This window comes from Impatiens glandulifera, chromosome 2 (assembly GCF_907164915.1).
Source record: "Impatiens glandulifera chromosome 2, dImpGla2.1, whole genome shotgun sequence".
Classification (NCBI taxonomy): Eukaryota; Viridiplantae; Streptophyta; class Magnoliopsida; order Ericales; family Balsaminaceae; genus Impatiens; species Impatiens glandulifera.
Genome location: NC_061863.1, coordinates 55,484,828 through 55,508,520, shown reverse-complemented (window position 1 = coordinate 55,508,520; position 23,693 = coordinate 55,484,828). Strand labels below are relative to the sequence as shown.

At 29.2% G+C, this 23,693-nt stretch overlaps 3 protein-coding genes and 1 non-coding gene across 5 annotated transcripts; all 4 read right to left on the bottom strand.

The window, feature by feature from the left end:
- Nucleotides 1-871: 871 nt before the first annotated feature.
- On the bottom strand, nt 872-6,535 carry LOC124928013 (serine/threonine-protein kinase MPS1-like). Its single transcript, XM_047468537.1, has 6 exons — nt 6,183-6,535; nt 5,402-5,782; nt 4,285-5,252; nt 2,552-2,752; nt 1,738-1,899; nt 872-1,602 (listed from the first exon to the last, which is right to left on the bottom strand). Exons 1-6 carry the CDS (start codon nt 6,364-6,366, stop codon nt 1,045-1,047), a joined length of 2,454 nt encoding a protein of 817 aa, XP_047324493.1. The 5' UTR covers nt 6,367-6,535; the 3' UTR covers nt 872-1,044.
- A 2,558-nt stretch (nt 6,536-9,093) lies between these two features.
- LOC124927343 (ubiquitin-fold modifier 1) lies at nt 9,094-11,052 on the bottom strand. The gene is made up of 4 exons (XM_047467748.1): nt 10,910-11,052; nt 10,693-10,790; nt 9,905-9,937; nt 9,094-9,328 (listed from the first exon to the last, which is right to left on the bottom strand). Exons 1-4 carry the CDS (start codon nt 11,002-11,004, stop codon nt 9,261-9,263), a joined length of 294 nt encoding a protein of 97 aa, XP_047323704.1. The 5' UTR covers nt 11,005-11,052; the 3' UTR covers nt 9,094-9,260.
- A 2,326-nt stretch (nt 11,053-13,378) lies between these two features.
- LOC124925357 (U-box domain-containing protein 30-like) lies at nt 13,379-15,554 on the bottom strand. Of its 2 annotated transcripts, none has more exons than XM_047465339.1 (2): nt 15,432-15,554; nt 13,379-15,341 (listed from the first exon to the last, which is right to left on the bottom strand). In XM_047465339.1, exon 2 carries the CDS (start codon nt 15,049-15,051, stop codon nt 13,699-13,701), a length of 1,353 nt encoding a protein of 450 aa, XP_047321295.1. In that variant the 5' UTR covers nt 15,052-15,341; nt 15,432-15,554; the 3' UTR covers nt 13,379-13,698. The 2 variants fall into 2 exon arrangements, with proteins under 2 accessions (XP_047321295.1, XP_047321294.1); XM_047465338.1 differs by having other exon boundaries at nt 13,379-15,307.
- Nucleotides 15,555-20,490: 4,936 nt separating this feature from the next.
- Nucleotides 20,491-20,563, bottom strand: TRNAF-GAA. The gene has a single exon. It is a non-coding gene; the product is annotated as a tRNA-Phe (tRNA).
- Between the last annotated feature and the right edge of the window lie 3,130 nt (nt 20,564-23,693).

Sequence of the window (23,693 nt, the reverse complement as noted above, 5' to 3'; positions counted from 1 at the left end):
TCCATGTAAAATGGTATAAAATTGTAAAATCAAAATTATTTATAAATTTGTAAAATTACTAACCTTATTTTCGTACATTTAAAATCGTAAAAGTTTGCTTAGTTTAAAATCATTCTCTACATTCGTAAAATTTTAAAATTTTAAAAGTTAACTCGAATTTAACGTTCTTGCTTCCGGTACTCTAAATAAAAAGACCACACAATAACATCAATTAAATTAAATAAATTTTGTTAATTATGATTCAAAATTTATATTTCTTAAATTTAACTTAAAATAATCCAGAATATATATTAACAGCCTGATGTTCTGAATTCGAGTCTGTCGCATAACAAGTTATCGCATAACAAGTTATGCGCCTGATTAAATGGGTGTGGGCTATGTGCTCAAATTGTTAGATTAGTCGTGCTTTATTGGAGAAGCGTAATCCAACGTTTTCAATATATATATATATATATATATAATAAAAACTCACGTAGAATACCCTAAACCTCGGTACCTGCATTCAGAATTTCTGTCAATATACGCATAGAGAAGGTATACCCAAAAGGCCCAAGCCCAGAAGAAGAAAAAAAACAGACTTGGAAAACAGCCCAACAACAATAAATTAAATTTTATTTGAAAACGGGGTCTAAAACCAAATTCATTGCAATTTATTTAATTCAAATTATCTAATTGTAATAGTTTATTCATGAGACTCCAAGAGGGTGGTTAAGTTGAAAAAGTAACATAAAAGTCATAATGTTAACTAAAAACAAATCTAAGAAATGAAAACGAAAAGTCATAGTTGTGCAGTGTCATTATAATTTTTCTTATTTAATTTAATTGTATTAAGAGCACTAACTAATCCTTCAATAAAGGTGAAACATCGACAACACAGAGTAACGATGATTTAAACAAAAGCAAAAAAAAAAAGTTTCAAAGGATCTTACAACTGCACAAAATGCCTTCACACTACTACATAAACCAAAAAAAGAAGTAAATATTCAAATTGATTCATAATAATACACACAAATGACAACAACCAACATGAATTGGTTAATAAAACTAAGAACTCGACTCATCTCCTAACCCACCCGACAGTTCCTCTTGTAGTTGATTGCAAACATTAGACATTTGACCAAACATGGAACAATAATCATCTTTCAATTTCAACTCCGGTTCCAATAACTGTCTAAGTTCATAACAAAGAGCCACCACCCTCGGATTATTTCTACACGACTCCGGTAAAACTCTAATCAAATCTTTAACTGAGGATGCAGGAAGTTGGTGTAAGGTTTGAGGGACTAGAAATGGATGTTGAAGAAGCTCGGGAATTCTCCACCTCTCGTCTCGATCCCATGCAAGACACTTCTTCATTATGTCGAGAAGCCATGGATTTGAGATGGGCTCGTAAATTATTTCGTGGTTTGGATTTGTTATTACTTTGAACTTAGCCCAAAATGTCTTGTATTCTGCAAATGGGGTTCTTCCATACACCATTTGGTATAGGATGCAACCGAGGGACCAGATGTCGGATGAACGACCACACTTTATTACGTTTCCTTTTGAATCTGTTTCATTGCACATGAATGCTTCTGGAGACATGTAACTTAATGTACCAACCTGCATTAATACAACAATAAACAAGGCCTAAGTGCATTAACATCACTTAATAATGTTTTCTAAAAAAATCCACTATTTTTGTTACAAATTCATTCATTCTACTAATATAGCTAGGCTATCAAATTCAAAACAAACCTGTGAATCCCGTTGAATGTTTGTTGTATCGCTCATAATAGCTTTAGCTATACCAAAGTCGATTAGCTTCAGCGAACCTTTAACAAGAAGAAAATTTGCTGGCTTCAAATCTGAGTGTACAATACGTTCTTCATGTATTGTGTTGACAGCTTGAAGTATTTGCTGAAATTTTAAATATATGAATATCAGAATTCCTTTAATTAATTTGCTTATCCCAGGAAAACCAAAAATATATATACTAGTTCATACAACTAGCAGGATGAAATGTATTTAGGACTTTCAAAGCAGTCTGAATAAATTAAGTTTCCACGCGTTTTTGCATGTTAAAATCGATCGAGATACAAAAGTAAAACAATGTTTTCCAAACGAGGCAATATAAATAGGTCATACAATGATGTTAAACAAAAAAAGTGATAAGAAACAAACAAAAAAAATATCAAATGAGCACAACATTACATGACATTAAAAGCCCTTCATAATAAGTGCGTGAATTCGAAAGAGATCAAGTAGAAGTAAAATGTGACCACATTCTCCTATATTTGTGATGTAAAATAAGGTCATTAATAAATTGTAAAAGAGATACTCCCTTCCATTGCATTATTGAGAATTGTTTATCCCAAATCATTTATTCTACACCATATGAAACAAGAATGCCTTTATCAGGTTTTGCATGTGTTAAACTAAGGATGAGACAAGAAAGAAAAGAACAAACAATAACGAACATCTAAATTATTTCTTGAAAGAACATATTCAGCCATGGAATAATAGGGACATTCAAAGGTGATATGAATGTAAAATGAAAGTTCTGTACAACCTGCCAGTAGAATCGAAGCCAATTCTCATCAATTGTTAAACTGGTGCCTTCAATTTCCCTCCACTTCTGGGATAGCATATGGGCAAGATCAATTTCTCCATGTTCAAGCACCATATATATGTATCTGTCATCTTTGATTCTTCCATCCTTGTTGTTCATTGAACCACTCACAACTTCTTGGAACAAAGTTTTATCTGTCACCTAAGAAGGAGATTCATGTGAGCTACTTTGAAGAGTTTTGTTGATACAGAACAAGGGGCTGTCTGGTATTTCATGTTGATCATGATTCGGAAAAATCTACATTTGTTATGTTAGCCAAAAATCACAATAATCTCTATAAAATAAAATCATGATCAAGAAAAACATCTTTATACCAAATGCAGCAAAATTTTACAATATAATCTGAATATTGATATAGAAATAATTTGTATGCCAATCTTTTAGATTCTTACTAGCTCTGCTAGTACAAATGTTACTTTCTAGTTTTACCATTCCATTCATTTCAATTTTCACAAGCTTCATGCAAGATTATGTGCTTTATCTTACCTTTGAGTTGAATAAACATTGAGTAACAAATAGAATCAACTATTAATGATTTTCTTGGGTAAAGTAATGATTTGACCCGTAGAACTCACATTAATCAAAATAGAGTAGTTTGTGAAAAATAAATCATTATTGAGGATTTGATTTCTTCTTTTTCACTTGTTAAACATAACCAAAGTCATTTAGGCTTTCTGGAAAGCACCAAATATCATTTTAGGGTAGCTCAAGTGGCAAAAGTTCTTATCTCAAAGATCAAAGGTCTCAGATTCGATTTTCACTCACATTAGTTTTTACATCTCTCTTAATCCATGACTCACATGTCATCTGTTTGTGTTATACTAAAATTTCCCATTCTAGATAAAAACTATGAGAACATTCATGAACGCCCATTGGATATTTACATTCATTTCACAAGTCTTATGTTTGACATTAACCATGCTACTATTCCTATTTAGGAAAACTAAACTTCTTCTCTTGACATCTCAACTTCTATCAATATTCTGATTATAAATAACTTTAATCTTTTCATCCACCTGACTGTTTGTGTCCAGAATGTAGTAATAAAATATCATATAAATGACAGGGGAAATGACATTTAAGTACATTTAATAGTCTTCTCTGATGAAGAATTCAAATGATATTTCGAAAAGCAAGAGGATCAATCATCAATCTTCTGTTAGCAATGAAATGGAGCTTCACATGTTACACCTGAACAAGGTCGAAGACGAGAAAAGGTTGAGTCTGCCTTGTAAGTGATTGCAGAAACATATTTGATTTGTAAGTTTCTCAAGTCCAAAAAGTAGATTTAATAGTCATGGTTCATAATTCATCTGAACATACCATAGTAAATAATGGTATTAACACCTTCAGTTATTATGTTTCAAATCATGTTTGGCCTTAGTATGGCTATAATAACAAATTTCTAGCAGGGATGGGATATTTGGCCTTTATGGTATTTTATAAAAAAAATTGTTAACCCCTGATTTTTATACTCTAGTTTGATCTCCCAATTATGATAACCCCTGAACCACAAGTTAAGATCAAAATGTACTATATGCTGTTTTATTTGTTTAAGTAAGACCAAGACATTGGTATAATGCAAAATGCATACCTTGTAAACAATTTGTGTGATGCTATACTTTCTTTATTTCAGTTAACCAAGACAACAGTAATTTATACAGAATGCATACCTCGTAATCAATGAGTTGTATGATATTATTCTTTCCCTTCAATTTGTTTAGATATTCAATCTCTTGGCAAAATCCGTATGCAGTAGAGTAGTCACGGCCTTTAAGCTTGATCACCTTTAGGGCAAAGATTGTGCAATCAGACGAAATAACTTTGTGGACTTCACTGCTTCCCCCACTACCTATCTTGCCAAGCCGTTGGTAAAGCTTTCCGTTAACATTAAAAAACAAATCAGAGTCATAACCTTTTTTACGATGTCTAGCTGTTGATTTACCACTTGGAGCCTTATCTTGTTTCTCAGATTTAGAAGATTCAATCAATGAATCAGGAGTTGAGTTCTTGGGCAATGCATGCTGAGACTGCATGCCCGCAGAAAGTTCTTGTGCTTGGTTCACTTTACCATCAAGAAGGGAAGGATTTTTGGAAATGTCACTTTCCTTCAACATATTGTTTTTTCGCTGGTTACCTATCTCATCATATTCTTTAGGTTCAATTTGACCAGCTCTGGAGCTGGCATGTGGGGTTTCATTCGTAATGTGGTCTACAGACATCATGCTGTTGCAGTTAAATGAATAAGAAGGATGCACTATCTTCCCATGGCACACGGGTTCAGAAGTCACTAAACACTCTTTATTAGATTCTATAGCAACATTAGGCCCACTAATCATCTGAGGACAGGGATAGTTGGTTGTGTAATTAAACAAGGGAGCAGAAGTTGAATTTGTTAATGTTGTAGATGACCCAATAACTGATGCCTGTGTCATGGGGTAGCTCAGGTCAACAGGTACTAAATTTCTGAACTTGTACAGCTGGTCCTGAAGCTCTGTTGTTCGTTTTGCAAGCAACGAAGAATTCACCATATCAGACTTCAAGCTATTATCAGTGTACTGGTTCGTGAGATTCTGGTGCTTCAGGTCATGGTTGATAGCAGTCACAGGTTCTGGTTGATTACTCAAAACATATTCAGTTTCTGCCAATGCAAATAAAAGCTTATGAGCAAACGGGTTGTCAGTTTCAGTGATCATCCTAGAGCCTACTGAGAACGTAAAAAAATCTTCATCTAGAAATCTACCATTTTTCAACAAGCTACATAGAGGAGAGAATAGAATAAAATCTTACCCTGAGGTCTGGAAGTGTTTCCCAAAGAAAACTGCACCTTTCTCACACAATCAACCAGTGGGCGATCTTGTGATTCTACAACTACTGACGAACCTGCATCAACTTTCTTATACCCATCTAATGATCTATGGAGGTCATCCTTAACATCATAAGCACTGAAACCATTATCATATGTATTTGTGATTGTGCTGGCAGTGGAAGGTGGTCTACCCGATGCAACTACTTGATTTTCATTGACAGAGACTCTTCTTGATATCTGTTCATCATTCTTAATTTTCTTGGATTCCACACCAACATCAGCATGTGACACAGAACCTTCTGATACTTCTCTATGTGAAACCACTGCACGCCTTGGCCTCATATTTGTCAATGGCACTGTCCCTGCAGAATTCCATAGCAACACAAAATCAAACATTTTGCATGATAAACGGAATTACCCATTAGTGAGAACACTCCCACTTGAACCAAAACGAAGGAAATCCATAGGGGGAAAGACCAACATCATTTATCATGATACCAACAAATAGAGTCAACAATAAAATATAGAGTTGCTGGTAACTTAACCTAAATACAGATGCTTGATCGTTATGACAAATCCTAAACATCCATAGAATTTTCTTAATTTGGTACGCGATGGAAATAAATCAGCAGAAAGTGGAAAAAAAAAACCCTAAATTTGTTATTGCCCAAATCACAAACCAAATGGGAAATCAACCTATCCATAGTCGAAAAACATAATTAGTGAAGATCGAGATTGAGAAATTCAGACGCAAAAACAAACCTCGAGGTCCATGACGTTTGAAAGCGGCTTGTACCTGCCGAAGTAAACCCGGTGAAGAAGAAGGGAAGGACGAGGAAGAAGACGAAGTGTTTGAGGATGAACAATGGTGAAGATGTGATTCATGCTGGTTGACCAGACTTCTCTTACTCGGTGAAGATCCAGGAAGGTTAGCCTCCCTCTCCATAGATGGATCTCAGAGGCATTTCTGATTCAGGATCAGGACTTGTAGAGAAATCAATTGCAATTGAAGTGATGATTGGTTCAGATTGACAAAATCTTTACCTCCTTCTGATGATAATCCATGGATAATAATCAATCACTAATCAAGAAAGAATACCGACGAAGAACAGTGAAAGAGTGGAAATTCAAATCGCTTTTTGGCGGTCTACGATTTTTCTTTAACCCTGTCGTCAGTGTTTTTGGTGGGCCTTCAATAGTTCTGTCAGGCCCGAATTTTCTAACGGGCCTTGAATTACACTTCTTTATAATTACGATTAATTTTTTAATTAATAAATTGTTTTAAAAAAGTATAAAATAAATTGTTTTTGTTTAATTGTAAGACTCGACTATTTTCTATAAATAAAACTTTATATTTTATTATATATAGAACAAAATTGTTGGGCTTAATAGAAACTTTCATTTATGATAATCTTGCATCTCTGGTTACTTAATAAAATATATTTTATTAAGAATTTTAGGTGTGAAAAAGAAATTTATATAGAAGTAGGGGTGGAAAAAATATCAAAATTATAGGTATATCGAAAATATCGTATTGTAATATATCAAAAATATCGATATTTTTGGTATACTGAAAAAAAATGTAAAGCATGATACCGATACCGAAACCGAAATTATTGGTAAGATAAATGTATACGATTTTTAAAATGTTGGTATATCGAGATATACCGAAATACCAAAATAATATTTATAAATTAAAAAATATATATTATACGGTACTTGAAAAAAAATTAATATTATACATAATCATAATTTTTAGAAATCAAATTAAAATATAATTATAGCGTAAAATTGACCGAGTAGAGTATATGATACTCGATAAAGTGTCATTTAAAGTTGTTGAAGGAAAAAAGTTTCTGAGCTAATTACATTACGCACAATTGAGGTTCAAGGTTCATGATAGAAAGAAAGTTGTAGGTATAGTTTTTTATTTATTCTTAGTTGAATTTTTTTTGTTTAAGTTAATATATTTTTTATGTATAAATTTATAATTCCGACACCATACCGAAATTAAGGTATATCGAAAATAAGGTATACCAAAATTAAAGTAATGTAAAAGTATGCATTTTTTTATACCGAAATTTAGGTAAGGTATAAGGTATGAATAAAAAATTAAAGTATACTATACCGACCCCTCCCTAATACAAAATACAAAAGTATATATTTATACAAGTGAGTTTGTGTATTATATTGATGATTTTCTTAGTTGTTTCAAAGTTAGAATAAACATAATTTTTTTTTTTTGTCATATATATATATATATTAATTTAGGTAGTTAGTGTGACCTTACCATTTTAATTTCAATTTTAACTTAAAGCGTTTTTAATAATAACTAAATTTGTCTAAAAAATATGCATATTGCATACATATGTTTACTAATATAATTTTATTAAGAATATTGGTTTAAATCACAATTTTTTTATATAAATGTGTGTAATTTAATCAAAAAAATTTATAATTATTATGTTAAATAGAACAAATGTATGTGGATCCCTTAACATAAAATAAGATGTTATTAATTATAATTAAATATGAAACATTGAATCTTAAATAAATACTAAAAGATGATCAATGATTTTCACATTTACATTAGTTGATATCTCTCGCAACGGCAATAAACCCCAATGTGAATATTGTTATCCACTATGCCATTCGACGGCCAAAACCACCAAGAAGGCAACGCAATGTTCACGGTCTCCGAGAATTTATATCTGAATTTAACTTCTCCTTGACATTCTCTAGAACCCTTAAACAACCGACGACTCAGCTCCCCACTACGCACAACCCGATGATTCTCATCTTGTGGCTCACCTTCCATGAACAAATCGCGAATCGCCATAGAAGCCACCCCGATTCGACGGTCAGGTAAGAGCAACCGACGGTCATATAGCTCAATATAAATGTTAGGGCCATGCCGAACAGCCACATCGTGGTGAATCGTACAACGATAGTCGAGCCATGCCGAACAGCCACATCGTGGTGAATCGTACAACGATAGTCGAGATTAAAATTGGGGTCAGTGTCCCCACTACTGTTCGTAGCACTTCTCACTTCCTTTGACCGGACACTATTACCTATTCGGATACGAGCGTAGACTTTCATATTGAAGGATTTTTTTCTTTTGAGATTTGAGGCCGATAATAGATGCAATTCGAATTGTTTGCAGGCTATGTTCTGCCTTGTATCATGTGGAGGGTTCATCATTTGGATTTTTTGCAACAAGAGAGAAGATTGTCCATTAGGGTTTCTATGTGGTTGAGATTTATAAAATAGTAAGTTGAATAGGTAAATGTGGAAAGTCATTTTAAATTTATAAAGGAGATATAGCCGGTGGAATGTCAATCTCCATCAAAATCATCATTTGCTCCCAATTGGAAAACATTGAATTGTTCATAAGTTGACAAAACTATTATCCAATAAACAAAAGTCAATACATGACTATTGATAAAGACATATAATCCAACAGTACTGATGACCATGACCATATTTAGTTCATCTAAAACAATATTAGAATTAGATATTTAAAAAAAAAAAAAAGTTTAAGATAAATTTAAAAAAAAATAGTTCAAACCCAGATCCGGTTTCAGAACTAGGTATTTCCAAACAAGACTGTCTCACAATTATGTTTGAATGAGTTGGATTTCTTGTTTAGAAGTTTTCAAATAGAGCCATATGTTTGAAAATTATTTATTATTATTATTATAAATCTTATATATAAGTTGATACCCTGAAATATTATGCAAAAAGTTTACAAAATTGTCAAACCAATAACTAAAAATGAATTTTTTTTACTATAGATCATTCATCATTCTGATCTTTCCCAAATATGTTAAAAGATGTTCATGAAAACCCAACCCTGTCACGCGGAATTAAGCGCAATTCAGATCCATGCTTAAGAAAAACATTACCTGCAACATCCAAACATGTCAACAAAAAAGACATTAAATTCTGGCTTACATTTTAACAATCCAAGCAATCAAAAGAAGATAATATAATCCAGGTCAAACTTCTGAGTTTTTATAGGTTTTTAGCATGATGATGATTGTGTTGTTGCAGGATCATCTACCTTTGAGTATTGAATGAATTGAAATTTTATTATTTTCAGGGTTGAAGTTGTATTCAAAACCCCAAATTTCTTGAATTAACAACTACACATGCTATAACTTGGTGCCTGGTGGATATGAGTGTCATGCTAGTTCTCCTTAACTAAAAAAATAAATAAAAATGCTATAACTTGGATTTATTTGGCTATATTTCTACCATAACATATGTGACTTTAATTTGCATATGCCATTCTCAAAATTTGATAACAACAATATGGTGGTGGTATCTTTGAGATGATGGAAATAATTTCAACCACATGTGTGATGACAGTAAGATGTAAAGACATCTTTATAGATGCAATTTTTTCATGTTTACAAGTGTTGATCAAGATAATATGTAGCCACAAGTAACTGTAAAACAAAATATGGAGAACAACATACCTGCACTCTGCTGGGGATTGATTCCTACACCATCTGCAATCAGAAAAAAATCCATGGAAAAAAAAAGGTTAAACATAATAAACCTTTTTTTCATCACATCAATCAACCTAAACAACTTGATGAGTGAACAAACATGTTTTTGGAACATTCATATGTAGGTTATTTTGGTATGCATTCATCTGCGATCTCATTCAGATCAAATTATGTTTATCAGCCTAAATCTAGTTTGTGATCGATCTAAAAATCTACATTGTAATCAAGCCTTCAAACCCAACTCAGTTTTACACCAAACAAGTAATCCGGTCATAAGTAACCAAATAAGATAGCTAAAGTGTCAAGAGTATGGCCTAAAATACCAAATGCTTAATGTCTCATGTTCAATTTCAAATAAGAACAAAGAGTTTCCTAAAACTGAATCGAGATATAGCCAAAAGATTTGGATAAATCCAAGTTTCAAAAGAGTCTGCATCATGTTTACCTCTAAAATCTAGACGTGTGTCTTTTAAAAACCCATGTTTCCTCTACATGATCAATCATGTGATCTTTAGGCTCATTGGTTTTTTCTTCCCCTAAGCTAAAATTTGAACAAACCATGTAGCATAAAAATGGAGTTTTGAAACCATTAAGACCACCACCAATTTCACATAACTAGAGTACTAATACATTCACTGCAAGATTCCTTAGCTTAAACCCAACAATTATATCTAGCTAATTAATCCGTAACCCATCAATAGAAAAGCCACATTCATAAATCTGGGAGATGGGTTAGGGTTTGATGAAAGCAATACCATTGGTAATTATAGCGCTGGTCTGGGGAGGGACCTTGAATTCTTCAGCAGCAAATTTGAGAACAGCAGTGAAAGGAGCAGCTTCGGGAACACTAAATCTGAAAGAGAAGAAACAGAATTCAATCGAATAAGTAGAAACTATCTAATAAAGTCACATTCATAAATAAATAAATAAATAAATAAATAAATAGGCAAATGAAATGAATTGCAAACGCACACTTTGAATGGAAGTTTAGGATCGGATGTCAGAGTGACCTTGAACGAAACCTTACCACCGCCACCGCCACCGCCACCTCCGCCTCCGGTCGCCATCCTTATGAACTTATATCGCCGATTTTCTCTCTCTAAATGTTTCCCAGATCCAATTAAGGTTTTATCATTTTACAATATATATTTCAAAAAATATATAATAATAATAATAACAATAAATAAATTTATTTTATTTTTTTATAATTTTCAAATATATTAACAATTATTTTAATCAATTAAATCCAACCAACTAAGGATAATCCTTACACGTGTGAAATTTAGACTTATCAATAATTAAGATTTGACTTAGATTAATTTAACAAATCAACTATCATTGAGTTTATTTAATTTGAGGTCAAATTTCATGTTTGTTGAAAATTCATTAAATCAAAATATTAATAAAATTCATTCTTATATATTATCTCACACAATTTATAATTTTAATTTGTTTGGATTTAAGGTGGGTTTAACCTTTGATTAATTATAATGACTGAACAATCACAACAAACCTTGTAAAGGTTTTAATTCTAATTTAATATTTAATTTGTATTTAAATCTTTACAATGGAAAATGAGAAACACAAACAGTATATTGTTATTGCACACAAACTAACACAAACATTTTGATTATAAACAAAAACTACTAATCAAAAAAACATTTGACTTTATTTTAATTAGGAAGATACACGTCCTATGTTTATTAAATTTGGTGTTAAATTTAAAATATAAAGTGTTATTAGCCTAATTGGTTAAAGAGTTATACTTGTTTTTGTTAGGGTGCGAGTTTGAAATATACCAATAGTATTTTTTAATTTTATTTTTAACCGTTTTAAGTTTATGAACGGGTCAACCACAAGCCGACTCAAGTATCCATTTACTCTCATATATATATATTCAAATTAACCACAGTTCCTTCCGGACATTTTCAAAATTAAGCATCATTATATATATATATATATATATATATATATATATATATATATATATATATATATATATTACCTATTCTTCTCTCGGTCATTAATTCGATTTTTTGGCGTACTTTGGTATAATCGGATTTTTTTTTTATTTTAAATAAATTTAAATATATTATTACATAAATTGTAAATATAATAATTAGACATATGAAAAATAACCAGGGTATAGCAACAAATATAAATATAAAGTTATATCACTCATTAACTATTATTATTGGCTTTAAATTCTTCCGACTCAAGAAAAGTTAGAGAAAATCTTGTGCGAGGAACAATAAATAATCCTACATAGTACTAATTTAGTACTAGTTTGTTTTAATCAATTACATACTCTACTAGAGTATTGGAAATACTATAGTTATGAATAATGATAAATTTATCGAGTTCTAGCTGAAAAAAGAGTTGTAGATATGAAGAAAAGCAAGCATTGCACATAATGAGGAAAATATTGTAGATATGAGGAGTTAAGGATGATAGGTGTGGTTGGATAGATGTTATGAAATCGTAAATCTGAGTAGAATATTACCAAATAAATATGAGTAGAGTTTTTGGAGGAGAAATACTAAAATATTCGAAAATAAAAATATTATATTCCGACGAGAGAATAGTCATTTATAATGGTAACCTTTCGAACCGGAAATATTCGGTTGAACCGGATTTTGACCAGTTCGAAAGGTAATCGTATTGAAGTCAAATTTCGGACCGTTTAATCAACCGTTTCGTAGCCGGACCAATTAAACCACCTATCGGAACGTCTTATTTTAAAATTATGCTTTTACATGATATTTATATATATTATATTTTTTATTAAATTATTTAATTTATTAATTAAAATATTAAAATACATTAATTTAATTTTATAAATTTAAAAAAAAATACATTATAATTATATAACCAATTAAAAATCCAAATAAAACACCTTTTCTTAATTACTTTTTCAAAAAAAAAAATACTAATCAAACAACTCTTCAAATTTGGAGTGAGTCAAAAGATATACAAAAATGGGACAAATAGAAGCAAAAACAAATGACGAATTTCCCTCCTTTTTAGGCAGACAATGTATTTGATGCTCTTTTCAACCTCTCTTTTCCCAATGAATAATGAATTTTTACTTTGTCTTTGACTCAAGAGTTGTACGTGGGGGAACATTTTGGGACAAAATACACAGAAAAAGCACCCCCCATTCCAAGAACAAACCCACCCACACTAAAAAACAACATCACATGATAATTAATGAAATTCATTTTGGGTGAAATCTCAATCAATCATCCATCTGAGTGAGTGGCAAATCATGAAATTCAAACCAATGGCAAAAAGAAGATAACTTGACAATACCAAAAGTGTTAAACAAGCAAATATATGTGACCCATGTTTGCACTAACAGAAGAATCTTCATAGTTCCAACTAAATGAACCATTGCATTTCATTCACAATGAATCAACTGCTTGAGGGGGGAAAAACCCAAATAATCAAATCATAGACTCAACTTCATTGCCAAATAGAACAATCATTTACAATGTTCTCTCTTAAGCATATATAATAAAAAGATCTTTAGGCAATTCAAGCAATTAGACTATAATTGTCATTTATAATGCTTTTCTCTGCATCCTATTATATATTGAATCATTTTTTTTTCTTTTTTTTTTTCAATGTACACAGGAGAGACAGAGGGTACCTCAAAGAACTTATTTTGAGTTTCTCAGAACTCGTAAAGCTCTTTCTTTCATTCCAGCTCTTCTGTCGGGGGGCAAAATTAGTTTTGCTACTAGTATGAACAATTCACTTCATTGCATGGTTCTTGTGAGCTTACACTTTGAAATGAAGATAGTGGATGTATAATTCATACTACACAATTTCAAGAGCTCTGCAGCCTTTTGTTTCAATGAAGCATTACAACCGCTTTGAATTACCAAAAGGAGCTTTGCAGCTAAACCAGCATCGACAGCAATCGGAGCACATTCTTCGGGGGCGAGATTACAGACTGCCCATGAAATCGACAACGCTAATTGAGTGCAGTTTTCAGAAATCTTCATTAATAGTTTCACCATTGTCGGTATTGTACCTGGGAAATTCTTAAGAGCCAAGCTTCCTTCTGGAAGTTTAGAAAGGTTTTCCAGTATTGAAAGGGATAGTTCTGAACATTCTGGATTTAACCCTGGGAAAAGCTCAACTAATTGATGAACACCACCAATGCTCAAAACCGAAGACTTCGCCCTGCTGTAAGAACATATCCTATTCAGCAATCGAAGTCCTGCCAATACTCCATTTGGGTGTCTCTTGTCCTTCACTAAGCGCATAAGACCTGCTAAAAGACTCAAACTCGAGACGATTTCAGATTCCACTTCTACTTCAACTTCCCTTATAATCAAGGATTCAATCAGTTTCGTGCAGTTAACCTTAGTATCAATTGATCCCTCGTTCAACATGTCGACCATTAGCGAGACTTTCGCAGGCTGCATTAAGCACTTGTTTGATTCCGAATCAAGATCCAAATTCACGAGGATCCCAATTGCTTCGGAGCCAACAGCGTGTGTGGTGAAAGGACCCAGGAGTGAAGATAACAAGGCAATTCCTCCTCTTTCAGCCACGATTCTCCCGGCTGAACTGTGAGCTGACACAACTTGTCTAATCTCCTTCAGAGTTTGAACACGTGCTTGACCTTTGACCTTCTTTAGAGTCTCTAAAAGCTCCATTGCTCTACCTTGAACATCCTCTGATCTTTTCTTAGTTGCCAAATATTTCTGTGAGTACCAACTGTTGATTAGTTGGCAAAGAGTGGTGTTAGGGGTTACTGAATCGTCCCAAAGCTCCTGCATTGTTGTGGGACAAGTAAAGTGTCCTAACGAGAACCATTTGAGAATATTAGATCTCTCATAGGTCTGTCCTGTGCAGAGAGTCACTGGATCTTGCATTGGTTCTAAAGATATCGGACAGATGAACACAGCTGGGACTTCAATAATGGAATCCATTTCTTCAATAATATTTTTTAGATCCAACTTTTCTCCAGTTAGACCACCACAAATCAACCCACCCCCACATCCCAAAATTCCATCCTTAACCGCTGTATCCAGATCCAGCACCTGTCCTCCACTCCCCACATCGTACTTCCTTCTATTAGATGGCTGATACATCGGCATTTTCACAAACACTTGATGCGCAAAATGGGCTCGTGTGGATGAGAAAGGGAAAAAAAAAAAGTATGCAACTTGTATTAATCTCGTCTTCTCACACTATCTCATAGAGGAAACACTTCATCTTTTCCGCAAGACCTTACGTTTTTGCTTTATCTGAATATCTTTCTCCGGTCAAAAGGAGACATATCGTTCATTTTCACCATCATCACGATCCAAAACGCATCATTGAACAATATAATAAACTCACTTCCTCTTCAAGCTGAAAAGATCATAATTATCGAAATGATTCAGACCTAGATCATAAATACAAACCCACAAAATAAAAATAAATAATATGCAATCATGAACAAGAAAGAAAGAAAACCCACACACTGAAAACTCACCAGCAATCAATAGAAAACTCGTTTATACGAAATCGTCCTTCACAAACAATTGAAGATATAAACCAGAGAGAGAAAGAGAGAGAGATCGAGAGAGAGAAAAGGGATATCCGTCGTCTCTCTGGCATTGGACCCGCCTGCCTATGGGTAAGGTGCCTTGAAAACCTAAAAGAACTATAATCCGTTTAACCATTGTTGGGTAAAAAAAAATATAAAATCAATAATGTAATCATTCTAAATAGTTTCAACCAATAATTTCACCACTTACAAATATTAAATATTAATAAATTTATAAAAAAAATATTTATTTAGAAATAAATGTTTTGAAGTATTCTCTTTTAAACTCCAAAAGGGCTTCCAAATTAATTAATTTAATTCATTATAAGTAGTTTAAAAATATTATTTCATTTAAATTAAATATTTGATAAACAAAAAATTATTTATAAGAAAATATATTCAAATTTTATAGTCTAAACCAACCCTAAAAAGAATTTTTAAATAAGTATATTAATTAATTTAGTTATATATTTTTTCAGTTTAATACAATATTATAACCATTAATAAAAAAAAAATCAAATAGATTAAATTCTCGAAAGAGTTCAACTTACAGTAATATTGAATTTTTAACTTTTTTCGATTCAAACAGAGGTGTTTTCGATGTGTTGTTAATATTTATATATATTTTGATGTTTAAATTTGTAGTTTATATATGAACTAGTTTCTTTTATGTAAATTTATTAGTCGTAAGTTTTAATATGCCCTCCACTACTCAAAGTCAACATATGTTGTCCACATATTGCAAGAAAATTTGTTACTCTAATTATGTCACATGGTTATGAAAGATTTTGACTAACTCAAACCACTCTATAGACTCAAATTAATTATTTGGTTATCCTTCAAATTTAAGGGATTTTAAATTTGTGTCTCAAACAAAGTTCAAGACTCAATAATATGATATTACAAAGTTTTCTTAGGGTTAATTAAATTAACATGTTTGAAAGATTTTACAACCAATTGTCTTGTCTGGTAGACTTTGTTCGTTGTGTAAATTGTTTACTCTTTTTTTTTTTACAAGTATTTACAAAATTTGGTTTTTCTTTTATACTTGTATACTTTGATTTAACATCGCAATGTTTATCGTATTCCTTAAATTTTTCATAAGATAATTATTTTTAAAAAAATCGGCCCATTTAAAAACTAGTTTCGGCTCCTCCTAGTGGATAATGTTACACTCTCGGGGAATAATAAGGAGTACAGAGTTGGACTTTGATTTCAATGGTAAACTATCTCTTCTTTGATGAGTCGGGAATGTGGTATCTTTTTTTGTGGGCGAAGATTCTACGGTAGAAGTTATAACTATTGAGTTTAGACGTGATCATAAAACAATAACATAATAAAATAACAGTCAATATCAGATGGTCATAGCAAAGTCTAGAAATCTTTTTCAGATATAAATGAAAGCAACTAAGAAAGATTTTGTGACATCTCATCTCTTCTTTTGAGCCTATCATGGAGTATGAGTTTTTTAAAAAATAATATATATATATATATATAATGATGCTTAATTTTTAAAGTGTCGGTTCGAGAGATGTGGTTATATATTTATATGTATATTTCGAAATCGCAACCTAACCAAATAAGTACAATCTTTTAACCAACTAGAATAATAAAACTTTATATTTTAAATTCAATACAAAATTAGATCAAATAAATCAATAATACATACCTAACTTATGTTTTAACATTAACTAGATTTTCATTTATATAATAAATCACATTCAAACCACTTTGAAACAAAGTAATTTATATATATATAATGATGCTTAATTTTTAAAGTGTTCGGATTGCCGGGTCGAGAGCTGTGGTTAATTTGGATATATGTGAGAATAAATGGATACTTGGGTCGGATTGTGGGTTGACCCGTCCATAAACTTAAAACGGTTAAAAATAAAATTTAAAATGTTATAGGTATGGTTCGAACTTGCAACCTAACAAAACAAATACAACCTTTTAACCAACTAGACTAATAACACTTTATATTTTAAATTCAACCCAAAATTTGATAAACGTGTGACATTTTAACAATATAAGTTCAACTTTTTAACTAACTAATCTATATATATATAATGATGCTTAATTTTTAAAGTGTCCGGATTGCCGGGTCGAGAGCTGTGGTTAATTTGAATATATGTGAGAATAAATGGATACTTGGGTCGGATTGTGGGTTGACCCGTCCATAAACTTAAAACGGTTAAAAATAAAATTAAAAATGTTATAGGTATGATTCGAACTTGCAACCTAACAAAACAAGTATAACCTTTTAACCAACTAGGCTAATAACACTTTATATTTTAAGTTCAACCCAAACTTTGATAAACGGGTGACATTTTAACAATATAAGTTCAACTTTTTAACTAACTAATCTATATATATAATGATGCTTAATTTTTAAAGTGTCCGAATTGCCGGGTCGAGAGCTGTGGTTAATTTGGATATATGTGAGAGTAAATGGATACTTGAGTCGGATTGTGGGTTGACCCACTCATAAATTTTTTACCGTAATATTTTTTTCACGGTATTTTATAATATTACTCGTGCAAATGCACGGGATACATGCTAATTAAATAAATGTCACTCCATCATTATTATATATATATCAATTTAAATTTAAATTATAAAGTATAAGATAGTCTTAGTATCATACCCATAGTAATTTGTATGATGTTTACATCTAAAAATTTATTGAGACAAGGATAATGATTGGAAGATAAATTATAATAAGATAGAAAATATAGAAACTACATAATATTTAAAAATTTATTGAGAGGACCATAATAATTTGGAAGAAAAACATTAACAAAGTTAAGTAAAAAAAATCAAATAAAGCTAAATTGTAATAAATAAAAAATATATATAAAGTATAGAAAAATACTCTCTATTTTATTGTCTTATGCGACAACATTTACATATATCTACATAATCTATATAATTTTCATTAAGTACAAAACTCTAATAAAATTGTTTTTACACTTTTTTTCACTCTTATCAAATCGAATATTAATTATAAACTTTCTTTTAAATAAACTCAATTGAAACAAGCTAACTATTACTATAAAAAATTAAAAATAAGATGGCCTAATATATTATGACTAATTATTTGAAAATAATTCCAAATAATCAAAAGAGGTATTGCATTGGGTTAATTTGATTTAAAATAAAATTAATTGTATCTTATTAGCTGTAAATAAAAATAAACTAGCTTAATGACTCATTTAACACTACTTTTACTATTTATTTAAGAAAAATAAAGAAAAAAATACTGTCCCAAACCCATCTCCCTTCATACTTTTTTGTGAAAGAAAAATAAAAAAATCATAAACAATAATTATTATTAAATTGGGGTTTTGAGAGAGATCTGAAAGATTTGGATAGAAAGACGTAACTGAATTTTATTTATTTATTGAAATGTTGACTTGTTGACCAACCTGACATTGCTTTTTTTCAATTTATCCATTTGTCGTGACTCGTTTAAATTGCTCAACTTTCTATTAGTTATTTTAAAATAAGTTCTTTGAGGGGTTTGTTATTAAAAATATAAATATATAATACAATTTTTTTAAATAAAATATTTTGATATTTTAATTATTAATTTATTAGTGGAAATTGATAAAAAGAAATTAATGATGAAAATCTAAATCCAATTTTATTTTATATTATCGTTTTCTCTTTACAAGACAAAAAAAAAATATATTTTTTGAAGATATGAATTATTTAAAACAAATATCAAAATAACTTTAGTATTAATATTTTAAATATTATAAAAAAAATACATTTTAGTTAATAATTTATCATAAATTAAAATTTGGAATTTAGAAATTTAAATTATTATAAGTTAATATATATATATATATATAATTTAATAAGTTAAACCAACTCTAAATATTTTTAGATCAATTCAAGATGTTTTGAATATAAAAAAATTAGTAACTTTTAATTTTATAATTATTCTAACTCTTATTACTTAAATTATTCTACAAAATATTTTAACAGATAATTGAAAACAAGATTAAGATATTTTAATGAAATAAATAAATAGTGACGTCTTACTATAGCACGTGTGGTGCGTGCACCTGCTCCAAGACGATGGGGGCATTGGCCCGCCCTTTTGCTACGCTAAATTCTTTGACCAAAAAGTTAAAGTCTTTAGATCTGTTATTGCCCTTTAATTCAATCATTTAATTCAAAAATCATTTTTAAATAATTATATATATATAATTTTAAAAGTTTCACCCAATAGCAGGAAATATCATAGGATTATGTTTCAATAGAAAATTTTGGTCAAATAATCAAGACTACTTTACTTACTATTCAAATTAACTTTATTTAAATTTTAATTTCTTCAATTAAATTATTTTATTTGTTTTTTTAAACATATAATTTTTTATTTAAATTTATTTTTTTAATATTATAATTTACTATTAAATACATTCTAAATTTAATTATTTATATTTAAATTATTATTTTTATATAATATAATATAATAAATATTATCATCATTTAATCATTTTCATAAATTCTTACTCAATATGTAATTAATTTAAAATATTTTATAATACAATAACTTAATAACTAATAAAAATTATTATAAATATCTAATTAAAATTATTGATTAAAATACTAAAATATCATTTATTTATTTTTATAATTTATTTTATTATTATATATTATTATCTTTTAAACCTTCTTACAAAATAAAAGGTCTACCTAATTTTTCAAAATTACAAAAATATTTATATATTTCCAAATTTATACCTTATATACCTTCTTACAAAACTTAACATTCTCCAAATGAGTTAGGACCCTCTATGTTGTTCACTAATATATTATTACACCTTTTAAATAACACTCAAGAATATCATAGACATCAAATCAAATATTATTGAAATGAATTGATTTACTATATAAAAAAAGGCACAACACATGGATAGGTAGATAATATTTGCGGGATGTAAGACAATCATCATTATAAACTCGACAAAATAAGAGTAAAAAAATATAATAATGCGGTGAAGGTGGATCGAACACCTGACCTTCAGATCTTCAGTCTGACGCTCTCCCAACTGAGCTATCCCCGCTTATTGATATAATTTTAACTTCTATTCTACTCGACATCTGTTTATTAAATTGAATTTCCAATTAATTATCACAATCATCATCCTTCTTATACTTAGCCTAAAATATATTCATCGTCTCTCAAACTTGTTCTGGTTTTCTTAAATTTTGCAGATTCATAGTGTAGTGAAAATCTACTTTACATTGTTTTCAATTTTTTACTTCATTTGGTTCATTTTTGTATGTTTATTTTTCATCTAAAATATTATTCAAACCATATTACAATTTGAATAAATTGGTATGCTTTGTTTATATTTTTGTAATTAGGTGATAACTCACATTTACCTATTAATTCTTATGAAAGACTAGTACACTAATTATATATCTTTAAGTCTTCCATCTTCAATAAGACTAACCAATAAGAAAAAAATATATAAAATTGAATGAGAATAATTATATAAAAAAAAAAAGACTAACCAATAATAAATTAATAATGTCAAGCCATTAAGCCAATGTAATTGGTAGAAGGATAAAGCTGGAAGCTCGTGGACGTGGCCCTACATGTTTTGCCACCTCAGCAACTTTGACCACTCTTTTATATTGTCCACTAATTGTGTAGAAGTTAGAGCTATGGCCCATGTTTGTTTTGTTTAGTTATTTTTAATTATTTATATAAATATAAATACTTATTAATTAAAAAGTTATTCTTTTAAAAATAGATGTATCTAATTATTTATTTTATATTTGTTTTATTATAATCAATTAATAAAATTTAAACTGAATAAATATAATTTATATGCAAAGTTTTATTATTATTAAAATATTAAATAATAATAATACAATAATTTATAATAATAATAATAATTAAAATTTTATTTTAATTAATTAAAAAAAATTATATTTTTATATTTATAATAGGTTCTTATATAATATACTAAATACAAAATTATAAAATCTATAAAATTTATTCTACTTTTTATAATTCAAATAAAGTAATAATAATCAATACTATTTTATATTTTTTAAAATAAAAAGTTATAATATTTTTTAAATATATAATTAAATTATATTATACTTGAAATTTTATTTAATTTATTTTAATTTATTTAAAAAAGATTATTGAATTATTTTGTTATGTATGGATTATTGATACATAATTAATTTTATCCAAAGTTTATTGATGAAAAAATTAGAATTAAATATGTAAAGTTATAATATTAATAAGATTAAAAAGTTAGTGTAAAAAAAATATTCAAAAAATATTTTTTTAAATTTGAGAATGAGATTTTTGGTTGGAAATGAATTACTGTACATTTACAACATTTGAGTTTGAGAATTAGTTTGAGAATTGAAAATGATTTTTTATATTGTTTTCAAATAATTTATTATAATATAATTTAAAATCATTTAATAAATATTAAATATGAAGAATATTTTGATTATATAAATATAACAACTCAATCAATTCAATTTTTTTAAATATTATATATTAGTAAATAATTTTATTAAAAAAAGTCCTAGACCCGAGAAAACCTTTACTGCAAAAGCAAGAAAAAAAAAACTGAAAACTAATTAAATAAATGTGTATATTAACTAATTAAAAGTTCTGACATGTACCATGGTGGGAACTTGCAGTGGGTCTGAGCCACTGTGAGTGATCTCTTATATATGAATCCTAAATAGAATATATTTATTTATTTCAAATAATTATAATAATATTATTCAGAAAAAATAATAATGTATTAATACTTCAATAATAAGATATGATAGGATACTCAAGTCCAAACAATAATAATGAAATACAACACTTATAAATGGGCCGGACTACAGGCCATCTTGAGATATTTGGGTGTATGCAGGACAGAACATGGCCCATTTAGCTCATTTGACATTTTATCTTTATTAAATTAAAGTTGATTGTAAATATTAATTTCAATAAATTTATAAATTTTAAGAAATGTTTACTTTATATAAAAGAACTGGTTTGCATTATTTGTTGTTATTGTACCAAAAATAAACATTTATCAACAGAGTATAAAAAGGAAACAATATGGATGACTAACAAATGTTCAATTATCATCTATATTTGATGTAACGATTGAAAATTGAATAACAACGACAATATTTTACGTCATTGACAATAAAATATAAATATAATTGGAATTAAATAACGTTTAAATATCAAATTTATTAATAAATAATTAGAGTCTAGAGGATATATTTTCTTAAATTTTTTTAAAAAAGTCCTTATGTAGTTTAGGTAAGCTATTTTAATATGAACTCAAATAAAAACTAACCTACCCTAAATTGGCTAATAACTTCCAATTTAAGTTGGTTTTGGGTAATTAAAATAAATTTTGGCTTACCCCGGCCATTCTTTATGTGCATCATTTGATGCATATAAAAGAAGGTCTAATCTAGTTATAGTGTATCACACATTATTGTTTCATTCAAAATAAAATACATTTTATACTCTTTTCATTCCATATGTTTGTAATGGAATAGATACTTATATAGTAAAATAGATAATGAAATATTATCAAGTTTGAGCTCATCCATGTTTGGTTAACTAGCCTTTTAAAGAATAAATCATACTTTAAAAAATTACATATGTTATAAGCAAAATAAACAAAAAAAGAATTAAGACACAAGAAAGAGAAACTGCATTCATAACTATTTTTTTAAATGGTTCTATTTTTCAATCTTTTTTTTTCATACTATATCAATGTCGAAAGATTGTAAAAGTCGAAATGGAATAGACCCGTTAGTATACCAAATCTTTCTAATGCAATAGAATGAAAAGTTATTCTATCCGCAACAAAAAAAAGTTTTAGTATAAAAAGATGTGGATATTTCATCTCTCAGAGATTTTGAATTTGAACTTGTCATGCGACAAATTCTGCGCCTGATTAATTGATTAAGTGTATTTGCGGGTTATGTGTGTTAACACGCAAGAATTAATCGCACTCAAAAGGAGAAGTGAAACCAGCGTTAAAAAAATATGAAAAACTCAAATTGGATAAATCTTTAACCAAAGAAGTTGAAAATGAATGAGTAAAATTTTGTGCAATTCAAGGATGAAGGGGGTAAATTAAGTACATTAAAAAGTTGCTGATTTTCAACTAGAAGTATCTATGGATGCCAAATGAGGTT